General features: G+C 48.5%; 1 protein-coding gene across 3 annotated transcripts in view; it reads left to right on the forward strand.

The window, feature by feature from the left end:
- Positions 1–2,927, forward strand: part of GTF2IRD1 (GTF2I repeat domain containing 1) — a 99,138-nt gene extending 96,211 nt beyond the window's left edge. Inside the window, exons 26-27 of one of the 3 annotated variants that reach the window (XM_084881979.1) lie at positions 1,331–1,467; positions 2,678–2,923. In XM_084881979.1, the coding sequence (XP_084738105.1) occupies positions 1,331–1,467; positions 2,678–2,746 (206 nt within the window). In that variant the 3' untranslated portion in view covers positions 2,747–2,923. Of the gene's footprint in view, positions 1–1,330 lie in introns of all 3 variants that reach the window. The other 2 variants (XM_084881978.1, XM_084881977.1) reach the window with 2 other exon arrangements.
- Positions 2,928–19,728: the final 16,801 nt, after the last annotated feature.

Here is a 19,728-nt window from a genome sequence, read left to right on the forward strand (position 1 = left end):
GCGCAGGGACATTTACTAGGTGTACCGGTTACCAATGCGGATTTTTTTCAATAGATGGGAACAAGTGGTAACCTGAAGGAGCAAGGTCTGGTGAATATGGCGGATGGGTTGATACTTCCCAAGCAAGATCTTTTAATGTGTCTTTAACTGGTTTTGAAGTGTGTGATGGTGCATCATCATGAAGCAAAATGACTTTGCTGTGTCTTCTCACTTTACGATCAAAGCGTGGTTCAAATTGATTGTTATCGGTGTCAATCAGTATTAACGGTTTCACCTGGTTTTAGAAGCTCATAATACTCCATCCTTCCTGATCCCACCAAACACAGAGCATTGTCTTCTTTCTGAAGCGATTTGGCCTTGCAGTCGATGTTAGTGGTTGACCTGGATCATCCCCTGATTTTGTGCGTTTGGGATTCTCAAAATAAATCCACTTTTCATCTCCAGTTACAATTCGATGCAAAGCATCATTTTACTGATGACTTTTCGGTTTTCCATTTGTCTTTTCGTTCAGTTGACGTGGCACCCATTTCCCTTCCTTTAAAATCTTTCCCGTTGCTTCTAAATGATCAGAAATTGTTTGCTGAGCAACATGTAATCTTTCTGCAAGTTGTTTTTGAGTTTGACACATTTTCATCCAATAATGCTTATAATTGTTGGTTTTCAAACTTTTTTGATTGACCTACACGTTCTTTGTCTTTCACATCGAAATCACCACTTCTAAAGCATTTAAACCAGTGTTCACAATGGTGAGATGGAGCATGTTCACCATAAGCTTCCTGAAGTATACGATAACTTTCAATAGCACTTTTCTTCAAAATAAAGTAATCAATCAAAACTTCCCACAAATGCCTTTTTTGGCACAAAATTCGACATTTTTAAGTATAAAAATATCTATGATGTTAACACCTTCAGATAGCATACATATCAAATGGCATATATGTCAACATATGTATAACTCCATCTATTGACAAAAATCCGCACTAGTAACCGGTACACCTAGTAACGACTCTCCCCAATGCCCCCGGGAAGTCATGCTCTTCACCATGGGATTCTGGGCCCCAGAGGAATTCTGGGAGTTCTGGGGAGGCCTCCCTGGGATTGAGGATATAGTGTTAGCAAAGGCAGACAGGTAAGCAGGAGCAAGAGGTGGACGAATGGGCTGCGGGGCCTAGTTAGGGAAGGAGGCTGGAGAGAGGAGCCTCTGGTGGGTTGGGAGTCTTGAGTGGTGAAAAGGGGACTCTAAACCTGACACAAAGGCCCCCTCCAGAGGGCTTGGTAAAGACAAGACACAGTCTTGGCATCTGGTGTCAGCAACCTTTCCTCCCACCAGCCAAAGACAGCAGCATCCCCAAGCGCAAGAGAAAGCGGGTCTCCGAAGGAAACTCGGTCTCCTCTTCCTCCTCGTCTTCCTCTTCCTCATCCTCCAACCCGGAGTCCGTGGCATCCACCAACCAGATCTCACTCGTGGTAAAGTTGCACAGATCTGGACCTGAGCGCTCTTCTCTCTGGCCTTCGCCCTGCACTCGGGCAGGGCCGTCCACTGTGGGGTGTGGGTTCCGGGTGCGGGGAGGCACTGGACTCTGAGTGGGCTCCACAGCCCAGGGTTGCAGACACAGCTGCCTGATCTACCCACAAGGTGGTCCACCCCGCTCATCGGGACCTCACAGTTGCCCCGGCAGACAATCCCTTTCCCACTGGCGAGCCAAGGCTGAGAGAGGAAGAGAACCTGTCCAGTCCCCCAGTCGTACCTGCCCAGGACCCCGAGCAGAGTCCCCATTTTGGGGGGAGAGTCAGATACCAAGCTAATCTCTGCTCACGTCTCAAGCACCAGCCCCAGCACAGCCCTGGGGGATGAGGGTGCCCTCCACAGTGTGACCTCACTACAGCAAGTGGCGGCTGCAGAACCTCTTGCAGAGTCCTGCCTGCTCTGCCACGTGGCTGGCTTTGGTTTTCTCCCCCTCAACAGGAAAGCCTCCTTAGGGGCAGACGCTGGGGAGTTCTTTCTGATTTCAAAATGTTACCTTGGAAATCCTGAATCCAAATGGGAAGAATATTGGAACACATTTAGAAAAGATTTTTTTTTTTTTTTTTTTTTTTTAGGTACAATTGCCCTACATTATATTAGTTTCAGGTGTACAACATAATGATCCAATATTTGTATATATTGTGAAATGATCACCACAATAAGTAGTTAACATACATAGTTATAGATTTTTTTTTTTTTTTTTTCTCCCTCCTATAGTTCAGGATTTCTCTACCCTTTGACCATGTTTCCCTTCATTCCGTTCCTGGAAAACCCCAAAGTTCAGGCTTTGCCTTCCTCCCTACCTGGGTAATTTGGGTGCTCCCCCCACGTCCCAGAGAGACAGGGCAGCTCCTTGGGAGTGTGAAGCCTGGAGGAGGCTGTTGATGGGAGTTCTGAGCCGATCGCTAGTTCCCTCTGGCCCTCCTGTCTGGTCCACACAATTAGTCCCTGAGACACAAGTGGGAACAGGCCAGAAGGCTCCAGCCCAGGGTCTGTGGCTACTGACGGACTGTGTGGCCTCGGGCAGGTCATGTCTCTTCTCTGGGCCTTCAGCATCCGAGGAAGCCCTTCAGAAAGCGAAGCTAAGGGTTCTGGTGTCCTTCCTGCATCACCTGGAATCCTAACCGGGACCGTTTGTCCCCCTCTCTCTAGCAATGGCCCATGTACATGGTGGACTATGCCGGCCTGAACGTGCAGCTGCCGGGACCTCTGAATTACTAGACCTCAGTGCTGAATCAGGACCTCACTCAGAAAGACTAAAGGAAATGTAATTTATGTACAAAGTGTATATTCGGATATGTATCGATGCCTTTTAGTTTTTCCAATGATTTTTACACTATATTCCTGCCACCAAGGCCTTTTTAAGTAAAAAAGAAAAAAAAAAATGCCTTTGTGTCTTCTCTTTTGGAATCGCGGCTGCGGCCGTCCCTGGAACGAGGTCAGGAAACCCAGCTCAGATGGCCTGCCAACGCCCTCCTTTCTTGCCAGAATAGTAGTGGTATCCCTGACCCCTGGGCTCTGGTGTCTGGGTACAGACTCCATTTCTCTGCCGCTGCGCCCATGTGACCTCAGGACGAGGGGTCCACCAGCCCCCAAGCACGCAGTGTGCTAGGGGCTGTCCTGGCCCCAGTGACTCGGGTGAAGTGAAACTTGCCAAGTGTGATTGTGAAGTGTGGGCGCTCCATCTGGAGGGAAGGAGCTTTGAGCTGGGCCTGGAGGATAGGGTGGGGTTGTTTGTTTGTTTTTTAGGGTGGGTTTCTTATAGAGCTCAGGGTGTTGGAACAGCAGAATGGTGGCTCATATTTGTGTCTCAGGAAGACTGCTGTGGGGGCAGACAGAAAGGAGGGAGAAGGGGTCAGACCAGAGGCAGAAACACGGCAGAGGGCCTGACAGGCACGCTGGGGCTGCTCACTCACTCCTGGTGGGGAAGGTGGGCATGGGCGCTGAGGGTCCTGATGAGGAAGGGCAGGGCCACCTCCCCTAGCACAGCGTCAGGAAACGGTCCCCGAAGCTGAGACCAGGAGCACGTGAGGAGTTGGTGGGACAACATGGGGAGAGAGAGGTGGGCAGATGGTGTTCTAGGAGGAGAGCACACCGGGTGCAAAGCCAGACTGAGACCCCGGCTCTCCAGGAACAGGAAGCCAGGGGAGCAGGGGGCCGGAGGAGCGTGGCAGGGGGTGAGAGAGGGTAGGTGGGGGCAGGCAGCAGGCTGGGGCATGGTGCTGCACTGAGGGGCCGGATACATCCTTTTTCTCCCAGGTTTAGGAGGTGGAAGGGGGAGGGCAGGGAGGCCGAGCTGGGAGTACCAGGGGAGTGGGGGAGAGCCATGACCAGAGCCACATTTTGTAATGCTCTGCCTTCCTGCAGAGGGGAAAGGTCAGAGGCGAGAAAAGCTGGAAGACCTCATGGGAGGCTCTTCAGTCTGTCCAGCAAGAGCTGGCAGTGGTTCGGCCAGGTGGGAGAAGAACAAGGTCAGCCACCAGAACGTGAAGGTCAGTTGGTCTGGAGTGTGGGAGGATCAGAGTGACCATAGACCCAGCCAAGATCCAGCAAGAGGCCCAGGACTTGGAGGAACTGGGTTTGAGTCAGCTGAGTACATGACAGTCCAGTACTTCTGCCAGCCCTCGGGGTCAGCCCTGCCCCCAGGGTCAGCCCTGCCCCCAGCTGGGAGGGAGGGCTTCCCAGCCTCAGGACTCTGCTTCCTCCAGGAAAGGTGACGGAAGAAGCCAGCGACCTCAAGCTTGGCACACCCCACCCAAACTATTCCTCTGTGCGCTGGTGTCACCACCTCCCTCCCGCATCCCAGGGGCCCCGGGGCTCACCCCACTCCATCCTCAAGCCCCAGGTCTCTTCTCTGCAGGATCAGGGGAAGGCTGACCCCCTCCACCGACCACCACCCTCCAGGCGGAAACTGCCCACGAAGAAAAGGCCAGCCCCAGCCCACACTTGGCCTTCAGCCCCCTGACCAGGAACCCCTGACCCTGGCGCTCCCGGAATTAAAAACCTCTTTGCTTTTCCAGCCCCACAGCTCTGGGTGCAAACATCTCCACCCGGCGCTCCGGGCTCCTCCCGGTCTGTCCCCGCCGCTGCCCCTCACCCCCCCGCCCCACGGCGGTCCCCACGCGGCGGGGGGCGGCTGCAGCCTGGGGCGCCTCCGCCCGGCGCTCAGATCGGCGGCCAGAGCGGAAGTGGGTCCCCGCGGGGCGGGGAGGGAGGGCGGGGGCGTGTGCCCCCAGCAGCTGCAAGGAGGGGGGCGGGGCCGGGGTAAGAGCCTGGGACACTGATCCAGGACGTGGGGTGCAGAGCGCCCCCCGCCGCAGTCCGTCTGTTTGCACCATGCATGCGTGCAATTAAGTGGGCTGGTGCAGCAAACCTCGCCTTGGTGCCCGCCTCATTCCATAAACTTAGAAGGGGATTCCCACCCACCCCCTAGCCCCCACCCGGACCCTAGTCAAAGCTCTTGAGCCAAGAGGTGGCCTGTGGCAGCTTCCCCTCCTGTCCCGGGAGCCTTGGGCTTTGGGAGGTGTGTGCCGGCTTAGGACAGAGGACAGAGGACAGCTGGGCCGCCTGCCCGCCTGCCTGTTGTTTAAATATATTTTATTGATTTTTTTTTACAGAGAGGAAGGGAGAGGAATAGAGAGCTAAAAACATCAATGAGAGAGAGACATTGATGAGCTGGCTCCTGCACACCCCCTACTGGGGATTTGCCCGCAACCAAGGCACATGCCCCTGACCGGAATCGAACCCGGGACCCTTCAGTCCGCAGGCCTACGCTCTATCCACTGAGCCAACCCGGTCTGGGTCCGCCTGCCTGTTTTGCTCAGTCCTCATCCGATGTGGTGGGCTTCCCGAGTGTGTTCCTCGCAAGCACCGCGCCCCCCTGCTTTCTCTAGAACAGCCAGATGCTGTTTATGCAGCCTCTCCAGCATCTCAGTGTACTGTACTTTTTTAAAAGGGATTTGATTCAAAGCGCTCATTCTTTAATTAAACTTCATTTAGCCGCCATCTGTCTGGGTTCAAAATGGCTTCGTGTTTTGCAACTCTAAATGAGAATTGTTATTGGACTGGTAAACACACCCGCACACAAAAATCTCAAAAACACTTCAGAAAGTGCTAAATGAGGGACGTGCGGAAGGAGCGTCAGGAGCCGCATCTTAAACATTCTAATTGCTGGGGAATGTATGCTGGTGGGTACACAATCATTTTACATACAAATCTTTGTATAAAAATCCGGTATCAGTGAAAAGATCGAGATTATAGAAAATGCCAGAATTATAGCTGACTGAAAACAGTAATAAAGCAATAATCAGCACAGGGACAAAGCCAGGATGAGGCTCCTGGGGAGGGCGGGGGAGGGGAGAGAGGAGGGAGGGGAGACGATGGAGGGGTGGCAGCTCTCACAGGCACCTGCTCCCATCCCAAAGCCTCCCTCACTGCCTGACACCTTCCTTCTGCAAAAGTGAGGCGGGTAACGAAGCACCAGTGGCTGGAGCTACATAACAAGCCTGTGAGATACCTTTTTATTTTTTTAAAGAGGTCAGCATTTTTTTTTAATGGAATGCTGTACATTTTATTTTATTTTTTAATATGTATTTTTTATTGATTTTTTTTACAGAGAGGAAGAGAGAGGGATAGAGCCAGAAACATCGATCAGCCCTCCAGCACCGCCCCCCCCCCCACACACACACACACACACACTGGGGATGTGCCTGCAACCAAGGTACATGCCCTTGACCGGAATCGAACCTCGGACCCCTCAGTCCGCAGGCCAACGCTCTATCCACTGAGCCAAACCGGTTTCGGCAAGAGGTCAGCATTTTATTCATAATGGTCTACTGCCCCCAAATGTGGAGGGCTCCCTCCCTCTCAGCTGGCCCAGGAAAGAAGGAGAAAGAAGAGACAAGATGGAGTGGAATGATATTCCCTCTTGTAAGCCTGGTGTTGTGGTTCCATGAAAGGTGAGTGCTTTGGGGGAAAAGACACGAAGGATGTTTCGGTGGAGAAACTGAGACACGAAGACAGCGAAGGAGCAGGACTGGAGGCTGTGGTCTCTGGGCAGACAGTGCTTAGGGTGCAAGCCCTGCCTTGGTGGCAGCGTTCTGGGTGACTGGGTCTGAGGAGACCGAAGGGGAGTGGGAAGAAGCCGGGGTTGGATGGCAGCAGGACTCCAATGACCCCAGACGCTGCACGATTTGGCTCCTCTGGTCTCCACTGCACTGCCTTTCTGTCACACCGGATTGGGGGTCCTTCTTTCGTTTCCTCAAGACGGCCTCCCCTTCCCAGCTCATGCGGCTGCTCCTTCCTCGTTCACCTTTCGCTGAAACGTCATTGAATGGCCCTCCTCCAAGAGACCTTTCCCGCGCACCTCGTCTACAGCGGACGCCCCACCTCACGGTGTTCCAATTTCATCTCTTTAAAATACCATGTCATTACTGCCACGTGCAATGCTGTCTTCTGTGCAGTCGTTCTCTGGCTGCCTGCCTTGCTTTATTTAGCTTTATGACGGCAGGCACAGTGTCCCTCTGCTCACGGTCACAGCCTAACACCTACCACAGGCAGGGGGTGTGGGAGACACTAAATGTGAGCCGGCCACACAGGTGCCTGAACCAGTTACACCTGTGTCCACGGCAAACAGGAAATAAGTACTCCCTTAGCTGCACAGCCTCCTTCCAGTGTCTTCCTCTTTTCTGATCTTGCATTCGCTGTATTCCATCCCCATGAACTGCTTTCAAGGCAAACGCAAGTGCAGTCCAACAGGATGAGACTTTTTAAGTATATTTTTATTGATTCCAGAGAGGAAGGGAGAGAGAGATCGAAACATCCATGATGAGAGGGAATCATGCATCGGCTGCCTCCTGCATGCCCCCTACTGGGGGTCAAGCCCGCAACCCAGGCATGTGCCCTGACCAGGAACCAAACCTGAGACCCTTCAGTCCACAGGCTGACACTCTATCCACTAGAGTGTCAAACCAGTTAGGGCGAGACTTTTTACCTAAAACTAATGTCATAGATATGAGATGATAGAAATAGCAGTGGGGAATGTTAGGGACATAAATAGAACAGTGGGGACGAACTTTATTATAAGAAATATTAATCACGCTCTGCTAATTGTGATCGTTCTGTTCTGGTCAGAGAAAGCACAGTCTGACCTGGCTGAGATTATCGAATTGGGGGTTAACCTCAGAATGCAGCCCACTCTCCTTTTCTGAGAGCTGCCTATCATCATGGAACGATGAACAACCTTGTTGCTGAAACCATCTTGTCCCTGAGGTTCTGCCCTTTGTGCCCCCCAGACGGCCTTGCCTGGGACCTGTAACCATTGCGCCGTGCCTACTTCCCATGCCGTAATTCCTACCTTCCCATGTAATCCTTGTTCTTCTACCCAATATAATCAGCTAGTTTATTGGGTGCGGGGGGGAGGGGAGGGGAGGGGGGGCGGAGTAAGAGCAGGTTTCTGTGGATGACCTGCTGCTCTCCCACACTGCTGGCATTAGAATAAACACTCATACATGATTCAACCTTGTCTCTGCTTAATTGGCTCAAGTAGTGACAGGCAGCCCAGACCCATTCATTGTCCGGTTTCACAATGATTCCAGACACCTTGCCTCCCCTTCTCCCCCCTCCAATGCTTGAATAAGGAAACCATGACCGTGCCTCTGCCTATATTTCCACCACTAAACTTGCTTTCTTTATTTCTGGTTAAGTGTTTGGACTCCAGAAGCTCTAGATTTCAACATCAATGTCCCAGGGACAGCCCACGTAGGATGCAGGAAGTGGGATCCAGGATAAATTCACAGTGCCGGAAAAGGCAGAGTAGGCCACCACTGGAGGTACCAAAAACATTCTGCCTTGCTTACACAATTTGCAGTTATTAGTAAAAACGACTGCTGTATGCTTAATGTTTACAATATCACAGCCATTAGGCAAGACTTTTGTGTGCAATATTAATCCTCAAGCCCTGCAAAGTAAATATTATTTCTTCCATTAACAGATGAAGAATCTGAGGTTTAGAAAGATCAAGGGCTATATCCAAGGTTACACAGCCAGGAAAAATTAAGCAGCAAGCCAGGATTCAAGGCGAGGGCCTCTGACTCAGAGATTCAAGCCACCAGGTCCCTCCCAGAATGGATTCTGCCTGCAACTTCCCTTCCCAGCAGGGATGGAAAAGCAGTGGCAACTTCAGGCTGGGGGAGAGTTTCTCTTCTGGTTTCCCCCTTGTTTGAAGAAGAGAGGTACATTTAAAAAGAAATAAAAATGGAAAATCCTGGCTGGGTAGCTCAGTTGGTTAGAACATCATCCCAATACACCAAGGTTGTGGGTTCTATCCCCAGTCAAGCCACATAAAGAATCAGTCAATGGGCCGAGACCGGTTTGGCTCAGTGGATAGAGTGTCGGCCTGCAGACTGAAAGGTCCCAGGTTTGATTCCTGTCAAGGGCATGTGCATTAGTTGCAGGCACATCCCCGGTGGGGGGTGTGCAGGAGGCAGTTGGTCGATGTTTCTCTCTCATCGATATTTCTAGCTCCCTGTCCCTCTCCCTTCCTCTCTGTAAAAGATCAGTAAAATATATTAAAAAAAAAAAAAAAAAAAAAAAAAAAGAATCAGTCAATGGGGGACAGGCGAGGGGCGGGGGTGTGCAGGAAAGGATTAACCAAATATCTTACCTCAGGGCACAGATAGTATGGCGGTGAAAGTCTGAGGCAGGGTGGGAACCAGGTGGAGGGGGGTTATGGAAGGGAAAGGGGAGACATCTGTAGTACTCTCAACAATAAAGATAAAAAAATAGAATCAGCCAATGAATTCATAAGTAGATGGATAGAGGGAACTACAAATCTCTCTCTCTCTCTCTTTCTCCAATACATAAAAAAGAAAAGAAAACGAACAAACAAATGGTTGCCAGTCAGTTCAGGTTTTGTTCAGACCAGACATTGCTTTCAACCCCCAGAGAAGGGATCTCAGCAGAGGCCACAGCTGGAAGGTCCAGAGAAACACACACACACACACTCACACACACAATACTCACTCATACACACACACCCTCACTCTCTCACACACACACACACACACACACACACACACTCATACTCACACTCACTCATACACACTCACACACACACAGACACATTCAGATACACCTACTCATACACAGACACACCCCATTTAAAAACTGCTCATTAGAGGTGCTGCCACAATCCCCAATTACAGGGCAGTGCTTGGACACACATATTAAGAAACTGGCACCTGAAAAGGAGCCCTGCTCACCCACAGCTCTGAGCATGCCCCTGCCCGGCGTAGGCCTGGCGCTCGGGCCTCCGCTGTCCCAGGAGGAAATCCACAGCCTCCCTCTGGCATCCCAGGCCCAGCCCCCACCCCCTCACTCCTGCAGCTCCCAGTGTGCATTGGACTCCGGCCAAACCATGTCCTCACTGTTCTCAGAGCATTCTGGAGCTTCTCCTGCTTCCATGCCACTGCCCAGACCTTGGCCTGCCTGTCCCTACCCCCCCCACACACACACACACCGTTGTTGTTGTTGTTGTTGTTGTTGTCTTGTTTGTTCATCTGTTTGCTTGGCAAGGGTCTGCTCTGCTTTGCAACCCAGTGCGTGGGTCGTCTCTGCAGCCTCCCCAGGCGGTCGGCCCAGCAGGTGCTCTCAGAGCACTTAACACAATGTGCCACTGTCCCCCGAGAAACAGCTTATTGCACATATGGCCGACACACAAGCTGCTAATAGCTCCTAAATATCCCCAGAAAAGAAGAAGGTTCTTTTCTTCCTTTCCTGTAGCCTTCCAGACCTCGTGCTTCACGAGCTCTGAGACACACACAGGCCTTCTCGGCAGGAGACCTGCCCCTCCCCGGAAGCCCCTCTTGCTCACCAGGCTGCATATCGCGCCCCCAGGACTTGCTTACTTTGTAAGTGTAGGTTTCTACCTTCTGACCGCCTTCAGCCGTTTCTCTCACACCCCCACCGCCTCTGGCAACCACCCATCTGTTCTCTGTATCTGTGAGTTTGGTTTTTCTGGGTTTTGTTTGTGTGGGTTTTTTTTAGATTCCACCTATAAGTGAAAGCATATGTCTTTCTCTAACTTGTTCTTAGCATAATGCCCCCAAGGTCCATCCATATTCTCACAAATGGCAGGCTCTCCTTTCTTTACTTCATGCCTTAGTAATATTCCATCGTGTACACATACCACTTTTTCTTGACCATTCGTCTATTGATAGACACTTCATTGCTTCATTATCTTGGCCGTTGTAAACAGTGTTGGGACGGTCCTGGCTAGTGTGGCTCAGCTGGCTGGCTGGCATCCAGGGCACCGAACGGTTGCTGGTTTGATTCCAGTCTCCACCTTCCAGGAGGGAGGGTGCAGGAGGGAGCCAGCCAACCGATGTAAGGCTCTCACATCGTTGTTTCTCTTTCTCTCTCTCTCTCTCTCTCTCTCTCTCTCTCTCTCTCTCTCTCTCTCTCTCTCTCTCTCTTTCCCTCCCTCCCTTCCTCTCTCTAAAAATGTGGATGAAAAGGGGCCAGGTGCTAACCTGCCACGCTCAGGGGAGGCCTGTGTGGTGGCCTTTCAAACTCAGAGGCCTAAAGTAACCAGAAAGGATGGTCTGACATTAAAACTTTAAAGAATATATTTGTTTTAATCCTCAATGGAAGATTTTTTTTTTCCCTATTGACTTCTAGAGAGAGGGGGGAAGGTGGGAGGGGAGAAGTATGGACACAAGACACATCAATTTGGTTGCCTCCTGCACACCCTCCTCCCTGGGATGGGGAACCGGCAGCTGAGGTACGTGCCCTTGAGCGGGAGTCAAACCAACGGGCCGACGCTTTTGTCACAGACCAAAACCAGCCGGGGCATGGAATTGAAACGTTTTAACTAAGAGCAGTTTGTGGCAGATAGTCATGTTTTAGGCTAGAACCTTCCCTGACAAAAATCAGTCTTCCCTTTAACTGGGCCCGTGTGTTGTCTTTTGCATCTAAGATCACACACCTTTGGGAAGAGATTCTCTTACAGATCTGCGGGGCACACCCATGCACCGGAGCAAAGACTACATACCCCCTCACTGTCGTTTTTAATCCTGTTAACTGTTGACTGTTAGCAATCCTATATACACCTGTGTCAAACATGTACTACTAATACCAAAGGGTTTTGCTTTCTCCCACTTCATTTTATCTAACCCACTTATGTATTTTTCTTTTCATTATAAAGTATAAAATAAGGTGCAAAACTGCTGTTCTCTGGAGTGTTATCTCACCTCATTGAGGTTTTGCTTCTCCACAATTGTTTGGCTCAAATAAACTCACAAAAATTCTTTACAGGTTTGAATGTTTCCTATGTTGACAAAATCAATTAAAGAATAATAATAATGCTGCAATGAACAAGGGGGTGCAGATATCTTTTTTTAAAAATATATTTTATTGATTTTTTACAGAGAGGAAGGGAGAGAGATAGAGAGCTAGAAACGTCGATGAGAGAGAAACATCAACCAGCTGCCTCCTGCACACCCCCCACTGGAAATGTGCCCCCAACCAAGGTACATGCCCTTGACCGGAATCGAACCTGGGACCTTTCAGTCCTCAGACCGACGCTCTACCGCTGAGCCAAACCGGCTTCGGCCAGATATCTTTTTAAAAATATATATTTTTATTGATTTTGAGAGAGAGGGGAAGAGGGAGAGAGAAACATCACTCTCCACACTGGGGATTGAGCCTTGAAGCCCAGGCATATGCCCTGACCAGGAATCAAGCTGGTAGCCCCTTGGTGCACAGGACAATGCCCAACCCACTGAGCCACACTAGCCAGGGCTCCAATTTGTTTCTTTTTTGTTTGTTTATTGATTTTAGAAAGAGAGAAATGGAAAGGGTGAAAAAGAGAAAAAATCGTTTGCCTCCTGCATGCACCCTGAGATTGAACACACATGTAGGGATATGCCCTGACTGGGAACTGAACCAGTGACCTTTCAGTGCATGGAATGACCCCAACCAACTGAGCCACAACAGCCAGGGCTCCAAGTTATGTGACGTGTGTGTGTGTGTGTGTGTGTGTGTGTGTGTGTGTGTTTAATCATTCCACTCAGCAAAAATAACACAGAACCCAACTAAGAAATGGTTGGACTTGCCCTGGCCAGTGTGGCTCAGTTGGTGCCCCTCTCTCCAGGGGCACCCGACTCTGGGCACACAGGGTCCTCTCTGACCACAGGGACAGCTGTGATCACAGGCCTGCTCCCTTTGGGTTTTGTTTTGGTTTTTTTCTCCCTCTACCCCCTCTCCTTTCCTTCCTGGGAAACCTGATTAGGACTTTGAAAGCTGAGCCATCTTAGGATCAGGTTGCCAGATTTAGCCAATAAAAATATCGGATGGCTCAGTTAAATGTGAATGTCAGATAAATAGCAAATAATTCTTTAGTATGAGCATGTTCCATGCATTATGTGGGGCTTAATGTACTAAAAAAAAGTTATTTGTTGTTGTTCATCTGAAATTCAAATCGAACCAGGCTTCCTGTATTTTTCTGGCAACCGTCCCTCAGGAGCCAGACTCTGTTATCTGCACACAGAAGGCCTTTGAGTGGGGGAGGCGGAGCGAGCCGCAGAGCAGTCCGGCCCCGGGAAGATGGCTCCCGCACTGGCTCTGCGGAGCCCAGCTGGGCCCTGCCAGGAGGAGTTCCTTCCGTGGTGTTCCTTTGAACAACCCCAGTGGCTCTCCGCTTGGTCCCAGCCTGAGTTCCCAGGAGCAGAAGCAATCCAGACACTTGGGGCAAGAGGCTGAGAGAGAAATGAGGAAGCTGCTCAGCCAGCCAGCCAGCCAGGGCGGACAGGAAGCCCCCAGCGGCCACCAGAGAGGAAACTGGAGCTGCCGGGCTGTGGTGGGGGAAGCGGTCCAGGTCCGACCAGGTCCACAGCACTGTCGCCCCCACCCGCAACCGCTTGGCTGCACAGAGTGGTACCAGGAAGGCCCTGGGAAGCAAAGAGCTGCTGACCAATAGTGAGCGCATCAGCTGCATGAATGTTTTGTGACCTAACTGTAAGCCCAGGCCTGTGCAGCAGGGAGGGTGACAGCCCTGCTCCTGAAAGCAAGAGCCCAGCTCTGGGGACCACAGACCAGGCCCCTGCATTGCATCCCTCACCCGCCCAGATCCCAGCTTCCCCTGGCCACTGCTCTCCTCTGCCAGGCTGCACCTGACCCTCAGGCCTCCTGCCCTATGTGTGACTCTGATAGTATGTTGGATGCCTGCAGTGTTCGGCTGAGGGGCTGGGGCCTGAACCTCACACCAAGGTCGGCAGAACAACTCTGAAGTTGGTGCTGGTGGTTCAAACCACAGAGCTCTGCCAAATCCTCCATCCCTACCTGGCTCTCCCCACACTCAGCCCAGTACCCACCCAGTCCCTGGGGCACAGCCTGCCTTGAGCCTGAGCTGGCTGAGTGATAGCAGGTAATTCCAGAATGCTGTTAGATCCTTTTTTCCTTCTTCCCTCTCTTGTTTAAGAAATATATATTTTTTAATTGATTTCAGAGAGCAAGGAAGAGGGAGAGAGATAAATAGGAACATCAATGATAAGAGAGAATCATTGATCAGGCTGCCTCATGCACACCCCTCACTGAGGATCAAGCTGCAACCCTGTGCCCTGACCAAAATCAAACAATGACCTCCTGGTTCATAGGTCAACACTCAACCACTGAGCCACACCAGCTGGGTTGTCTTTTCACTTTCTTTATGGTATCTATTGAAGTATAATTTTTAAAATTAATGATGTCCAGTTTATGCTTATGCTTTGCTTATGCTTTAGTTGTCATAATGAAATATGGTAGCAACCATACTTGGGTAAAAACTGCTGTTTGAATTTTAACCCTGCCATTCTGGCTTCTGCACCTGCTTAAACAGAGGGTAGTTACCTCAGCTTCCAGGTGGAGACCTGGAGGCTAAGGCAATTTCCCTGTGCCTGGGACCAGGACCACAGGAGATTGATTCCCACTGACTCAGTAGCTTCAGGGGTAGAAACTGTAGATAACCTTTAGAGATTAACTGCTGAGCTCTGCTTCTGCTATCGGCTATCAGAAGATGGGGCCACATTCCAATGTCCAGCAGGATGCCACTAGAATTTAGAATTTAGAATTTAGAACAAAGGAACATTCCTGTGGTTTGGATCTTTAAAAGGACTGCCTACACCTGGAACTGTGTGGTCGTGTGGAGTCCACCTGTGTGTGGTGCTCTTGTGACCGTCCTGGCCGGTTTTTCCATAAATCCTTGCCTGCTTTTTTTAATCAATCATCTGCCTCCGGTGGTCTTATTTTGAACCCAGGGTTTGACCCCACCACAATATCTAAGAAATCACTGGCTAATCAAAGTTCAGAAAGATTTACTCTGTTTTCTTCTAAGATTATTATGATTTTATTTCTTACATTTAAGTCAACGTCCCATTTTAAGTTAATTTTTAGTATGGTATGAAACAGAGAACTAATTTTATTCTTTTGCATGTATAGATACATACAATTGTATCAGCCCCCATTTGTTGAAAAGACTTTTTCCCCATTGAATGATCTTGGGACTTTTGTTGAAGATCAATTGACCAGAGAAGTAAGAGTTTATTATTTTTGGATGAGCACGTGATAGCTTTACTTTAATTGAGGTTTTTCTTAATTTGTTTTTCTTTATTGTTATTGAGAGTAAATTATTGGACAGGCTTTTTTTTTTAATGCCACGTTTCCTAAACCTGAATCCTCCCCCGCCCCCCCCCCCCCCACTTCTTTTAAAATATGCTAGAGCAGCGTTTTTCAACCGCTGTTCCGCGGCTGTGCCGTAGGTGCAGACAAGACAAGAATTTTATAATTTTTCACTATTTTGTTTACTTAATATTTCATAATAAAGTAATTATAAAATACTTTATTTGTGTTTATTTGATTCCTATTCAAGAGAATTACTTTATATATAGTCAATATAGGCACAGAGTTAAATTTTTTAACATTTTCTAATGGTGGTGTGCCTCGTGATTTTTTTCATGAAACAAGTGTGCCTTTGCCCAAAAAAGGTTGAAAAACACTGTGCTAGAGGCCTGGTGCACAAAAAATGTGCACTGGCAGGAGGTCCCTCAGCCCGACCTGCGCCCTCTCACAGTCTGGGAGCCCTGTGGGGGAGGGGTCCGACTGATGGCTTAGGTTTGCTCCCCGCAGGGAGTGGGCCTAAGCCAGCAGTCAGACATCCTTAGTGCTGCCACAGAGACAGGAGAGGCTCCCACCACCACCGCTGCATTTGCCAGCAGTGAGCCCAGCTCAGAGCTTCTGGCTAAGTGGCGCTCCCCCTGAGGGAGCACACTGACCACCAGGGGGCAGCTCCTGGGTTGAGCGTTTACTCCCTGGTGGTCAGTGTACAGTCATAGTGACCGGTCATTCAACCATTCTGTCATTTTGCATATTAATCTTTTATTACATAGGATATAAAATGGTTTTTATATTTGAATATTTTTATAGATATTTTATAGATAACTTTAGTTATGTCATTCTAGAGCACCTGCTTTGCAGCAGATAGATAATATTTTGAATACTATTGCTATTGTAAGCCTATCTGGGCCTGCATCTCAGTAACTGAATAGAACTGCTTGTGTCTATGTGTGCATGCCAACTTTGACATCTTAACAGGAAGAACTCCTTAATTTCTTTAATGGATGTATTGTAGTCCTCAGTATAAAACTCTTACATTTCTTTGTAAAAATTTATTCCTAAATATTTTATTCTTTTTGATGCTATAAGTAGAATTATTTTTTAAATTTTATTTTTAGATTGAAATACAACTGATGTTTTTTTTTTTTTTTGGTATATTAGTCTTGTATCCTACAACCTTGCTAAGCTCACTTATTAGTTGTAATAGAGGTGTGTGTGTGTGTTTATGGGCGCCTTAGAATTTAGATATATATATGATCATGGCATTTGTAAGTAGAAGTAACTTAGTTCTTTCTTTCCAACTTAGATGCCTTTCATTTCTTCTTCTTCCCTAATTGCCCTGACTAGAGCATCCAGTAAGAGGTTAAATAGCCGAAACCGGTTTGGCTCAGTGGATAGAGCGTCGGCCTGTGGACTGAAAGGTCCCGGGTTCGATTCCGGTCAAGGGCATGTACCTTGGTTGTGGGCATATCCCCAATGGGGGGTGTGCAAGAGGCAGCTTATCAATGATTCTCTCTCATCGGTGTTTCTAACTATCTCTCTTCCTCTCTGTAAAAAATCAATAAAACTATATATATATATATATATATATATATATATATATATATATATATATATTAAAAGGTTAAATAACAATGGCAAGAATGAATATCCTTGTCTTGTTCCTGATTTTAGGGGGAAAGCTTTTATTTATTTATTTATTTATTTATTTTTAAAGAGAGGAAGGGAGAGGGATACAGAGCTGAAACATCAATGAGAGAGAAACATCCACCAGCTGCCTCTTGCACACCCCCTACCGGGAATGTGCCCGCAACCAATGTACATGCCCTTGACTGGAATCGAACCCAGGACTTTTCAGTCCGCAGACTGACGCTCTACCACTGAGCCAAACCGGTTTCGGCTAGGGGGAAAGCTTTTAGTCTCTCACCATTAAATATGATGGGGATCCCAGCCTGCCACACACACACACACACACACACACACCGAGATCATCATTGTGGTAATATTTGTGTGGGAAATGAGATTATAAACATCTCATTTGTGCACTCCTGCATCCATCACACACAATGGAGCACTGCTTGACACACTGTTCAGCACGGGGGCATTCATGATGAGCAAAGCCCATCCTTCTCCGCAGGAGCCCGTCTGGTGGGAGAGGCAGCCCGGCTCGTGGGCAATTACAGGTGGACAGCAGCAGCGAGAGCTCACACCTCCTCTGCTCCCTCTGCGCCGGGCCCTGCTCCCAGCCCCTGGTGGATGCTAGCTCATGTAAGGCTCACTACAAACAGCCCTTTGAGGTGCCACTCCTCTCTCCCTTTTGCAGCAGAGAAAACTTGCCCAAGGTTAGACAGCTAGTATTCGGAGAGTCGAGATTTGAACCTGGAGCTCTTAGCTTTCTTGCTCTTCATTCCCTCTACAAAACTACCACCATAAAATGCTTTCAGTGCTCTGGCAGTAAATGTGGTAACAGGAAAAACGACCCTGGCGACGGGCAGGTGCAGAAACCCACTCTACCGGGATGAGTTGAGGATGTCTCCACGGGGAGCCCTTCCTTAGCGGACCGTGAAAAAAGAACTCCCTCGAAGCCAACAGTGCAAAGGTCGTCTCAGGCCTGTGTGAACGCAGCAGGCGTGAAGGACTCACTGCGTTCAGCTGGCATCAGTGTGTTTGCTATAGAAGGGTTCCCCTTAAAATAACAGGGATAGCTGAAACCGGTTTGGCGTCAGCCTGCGGATGAAGGGTCCCGGGTTCGATTCTGGTCAAGGGCATGTACCATGGTTGCGGGCACATCCCCGGTGGGATGTGTGCAGGGGGTGGCTGATGATGACTCTCTCTCATCGATGTTTTTCTCTATCCCTTTCTCTCCCTCTCTGTAAAGGGTCAATAAAATAAATTTAAAAAAAATAACAGGGATGAAAAGAGATAGAGAACAGGTTTCTTAATCATTATGTCCTTTCTGCATATTTCAATGACTACCGAAATGACAGTTCTTTGTAAAATAAATATTTAAAATCTCACTTAAAAATATCTACATTTAACATATTTTTAAAAGAAGTATTATTTCTTGATTCCTAGTCACATTGTTTCTCTAATATTCTAACCACTTTTGAATTGACCCACAGAACATAAACAGTGCCCTTTGCAGACTAAGGACAGTCAGGGGTTTTGGTCTGAGAACATCATCAGTAGCAGGACCAGCGGAAGACGAGACGACGGCAAACATGGATACTTGGCTAAACTGGAAGTTTCTAAAAGTTTTCCATGAGGTGGCAGCAGTTCTTCAAGTAGTTGTGGAAAAACGTGACCTTACTCGAAATTTCCTTTTTCTTTTTCTGCCACTGAAGAGATCGCTTTCATACATCTGACCTTTGCTTGTTTTTTAAAGACAATCTGTGCTTTAAAATCCCCTGGTTTAAAAGCTGGAACTGTTTTTCAAGTGTCACTATTTTCTTAAAAAAAAAAAAAAAAAAAAAAAAAAAAAAATATATATATATATATATATATATATATATATATATATATTATTGATTTTTTTACAGAGAGGAGGAGAGAGGGATAGAGAGCTAGAAACGTCCATGAGAGAGAAACATCGACCAGCTGCCTCTTGCACACCCCCTACCGGGGATGTGCCCGCAACCAATGTACATGCCCTTGACCGGAATCGAACCTGGGACCTTTCAGTCCGCAGACCGACGCTCTACCACTGAGCCAAACCGGTTTCGGCATCAAGTGTCACTATTTTCTTGATATTTTCTACCAACTAATACAAACTGAGGTTTCTCTATTTTTCAAGGTCATTTCCAACCAGTCTAACGAAGATACAAAATCCAATTCCCCCGCAGCCACCTGAGAGCAGGGCTTCATCTGAGCCCTGCCGGGCAAAGTGAAGCTAGCAGTGAGCGACTTTGGCATCTGGAGGCGTTTCATGCTTCAAGGCCCATTGAGTGTGTCCCTGACTTCCCACTCTCAGGCTGGCTGCCCTGTTAATTTCTATTCTCTCAGAAATTACACTGATCTCAATTTACACTGTGAGTAAAAAAGGAGTGAAAAGAATCAAGCTAGCTGAATGGCAGCAGAGAACAAAAAGCAGAATGGATAGGCCCTTACAGAAGAGAGTTGTTTCGGACTGAACAAAGGGGCAGATGGATTAGGCCAGTCTGAGCTTCGGCTCCGCCTCTTACCAGCTGGGTCCCTCACCTGATCTCCCTAAACCAGTTTTTTTCCAACCATAAACATAATGACAATACCTATTCACAGGACCGAAGAGTGCCAAGGGGAGAATGTCCTTGGAAACACTTTTAAAACTCTTAAGTTTGGTTGGAGTTATAGCAAATATTTATCAGGTCACCAAAACATTTCCACCCACCTGCTTTTCTTCCCCTGTGCCCTGTGTCCCATAAGAGGAAGACTTACATGGAAATAAAATCAAAGTTATCACCCTTTTGTCAATCAAGTCTTGGCTGGTTCTCAAACCTGCCTGGCTGCACATCTGAATCACCAGGGGCAAGGGACACAGTCCGTCTGAGCTGATCTTTATTTTTTTAAAATATATTTTA

This window comes from Pipistrellus hanaki (genome assembly GCF_964339955.1).
Source record: "Pipistrellus hanaki genome assembly, chromosome: 4".
Lineage (NCBI taxonomy): Eukaryota > Metazoa > Chordata > Mammalia > Chiroptera > Vespertilionidae > Pipistrellus > Pipistrellus hanaki.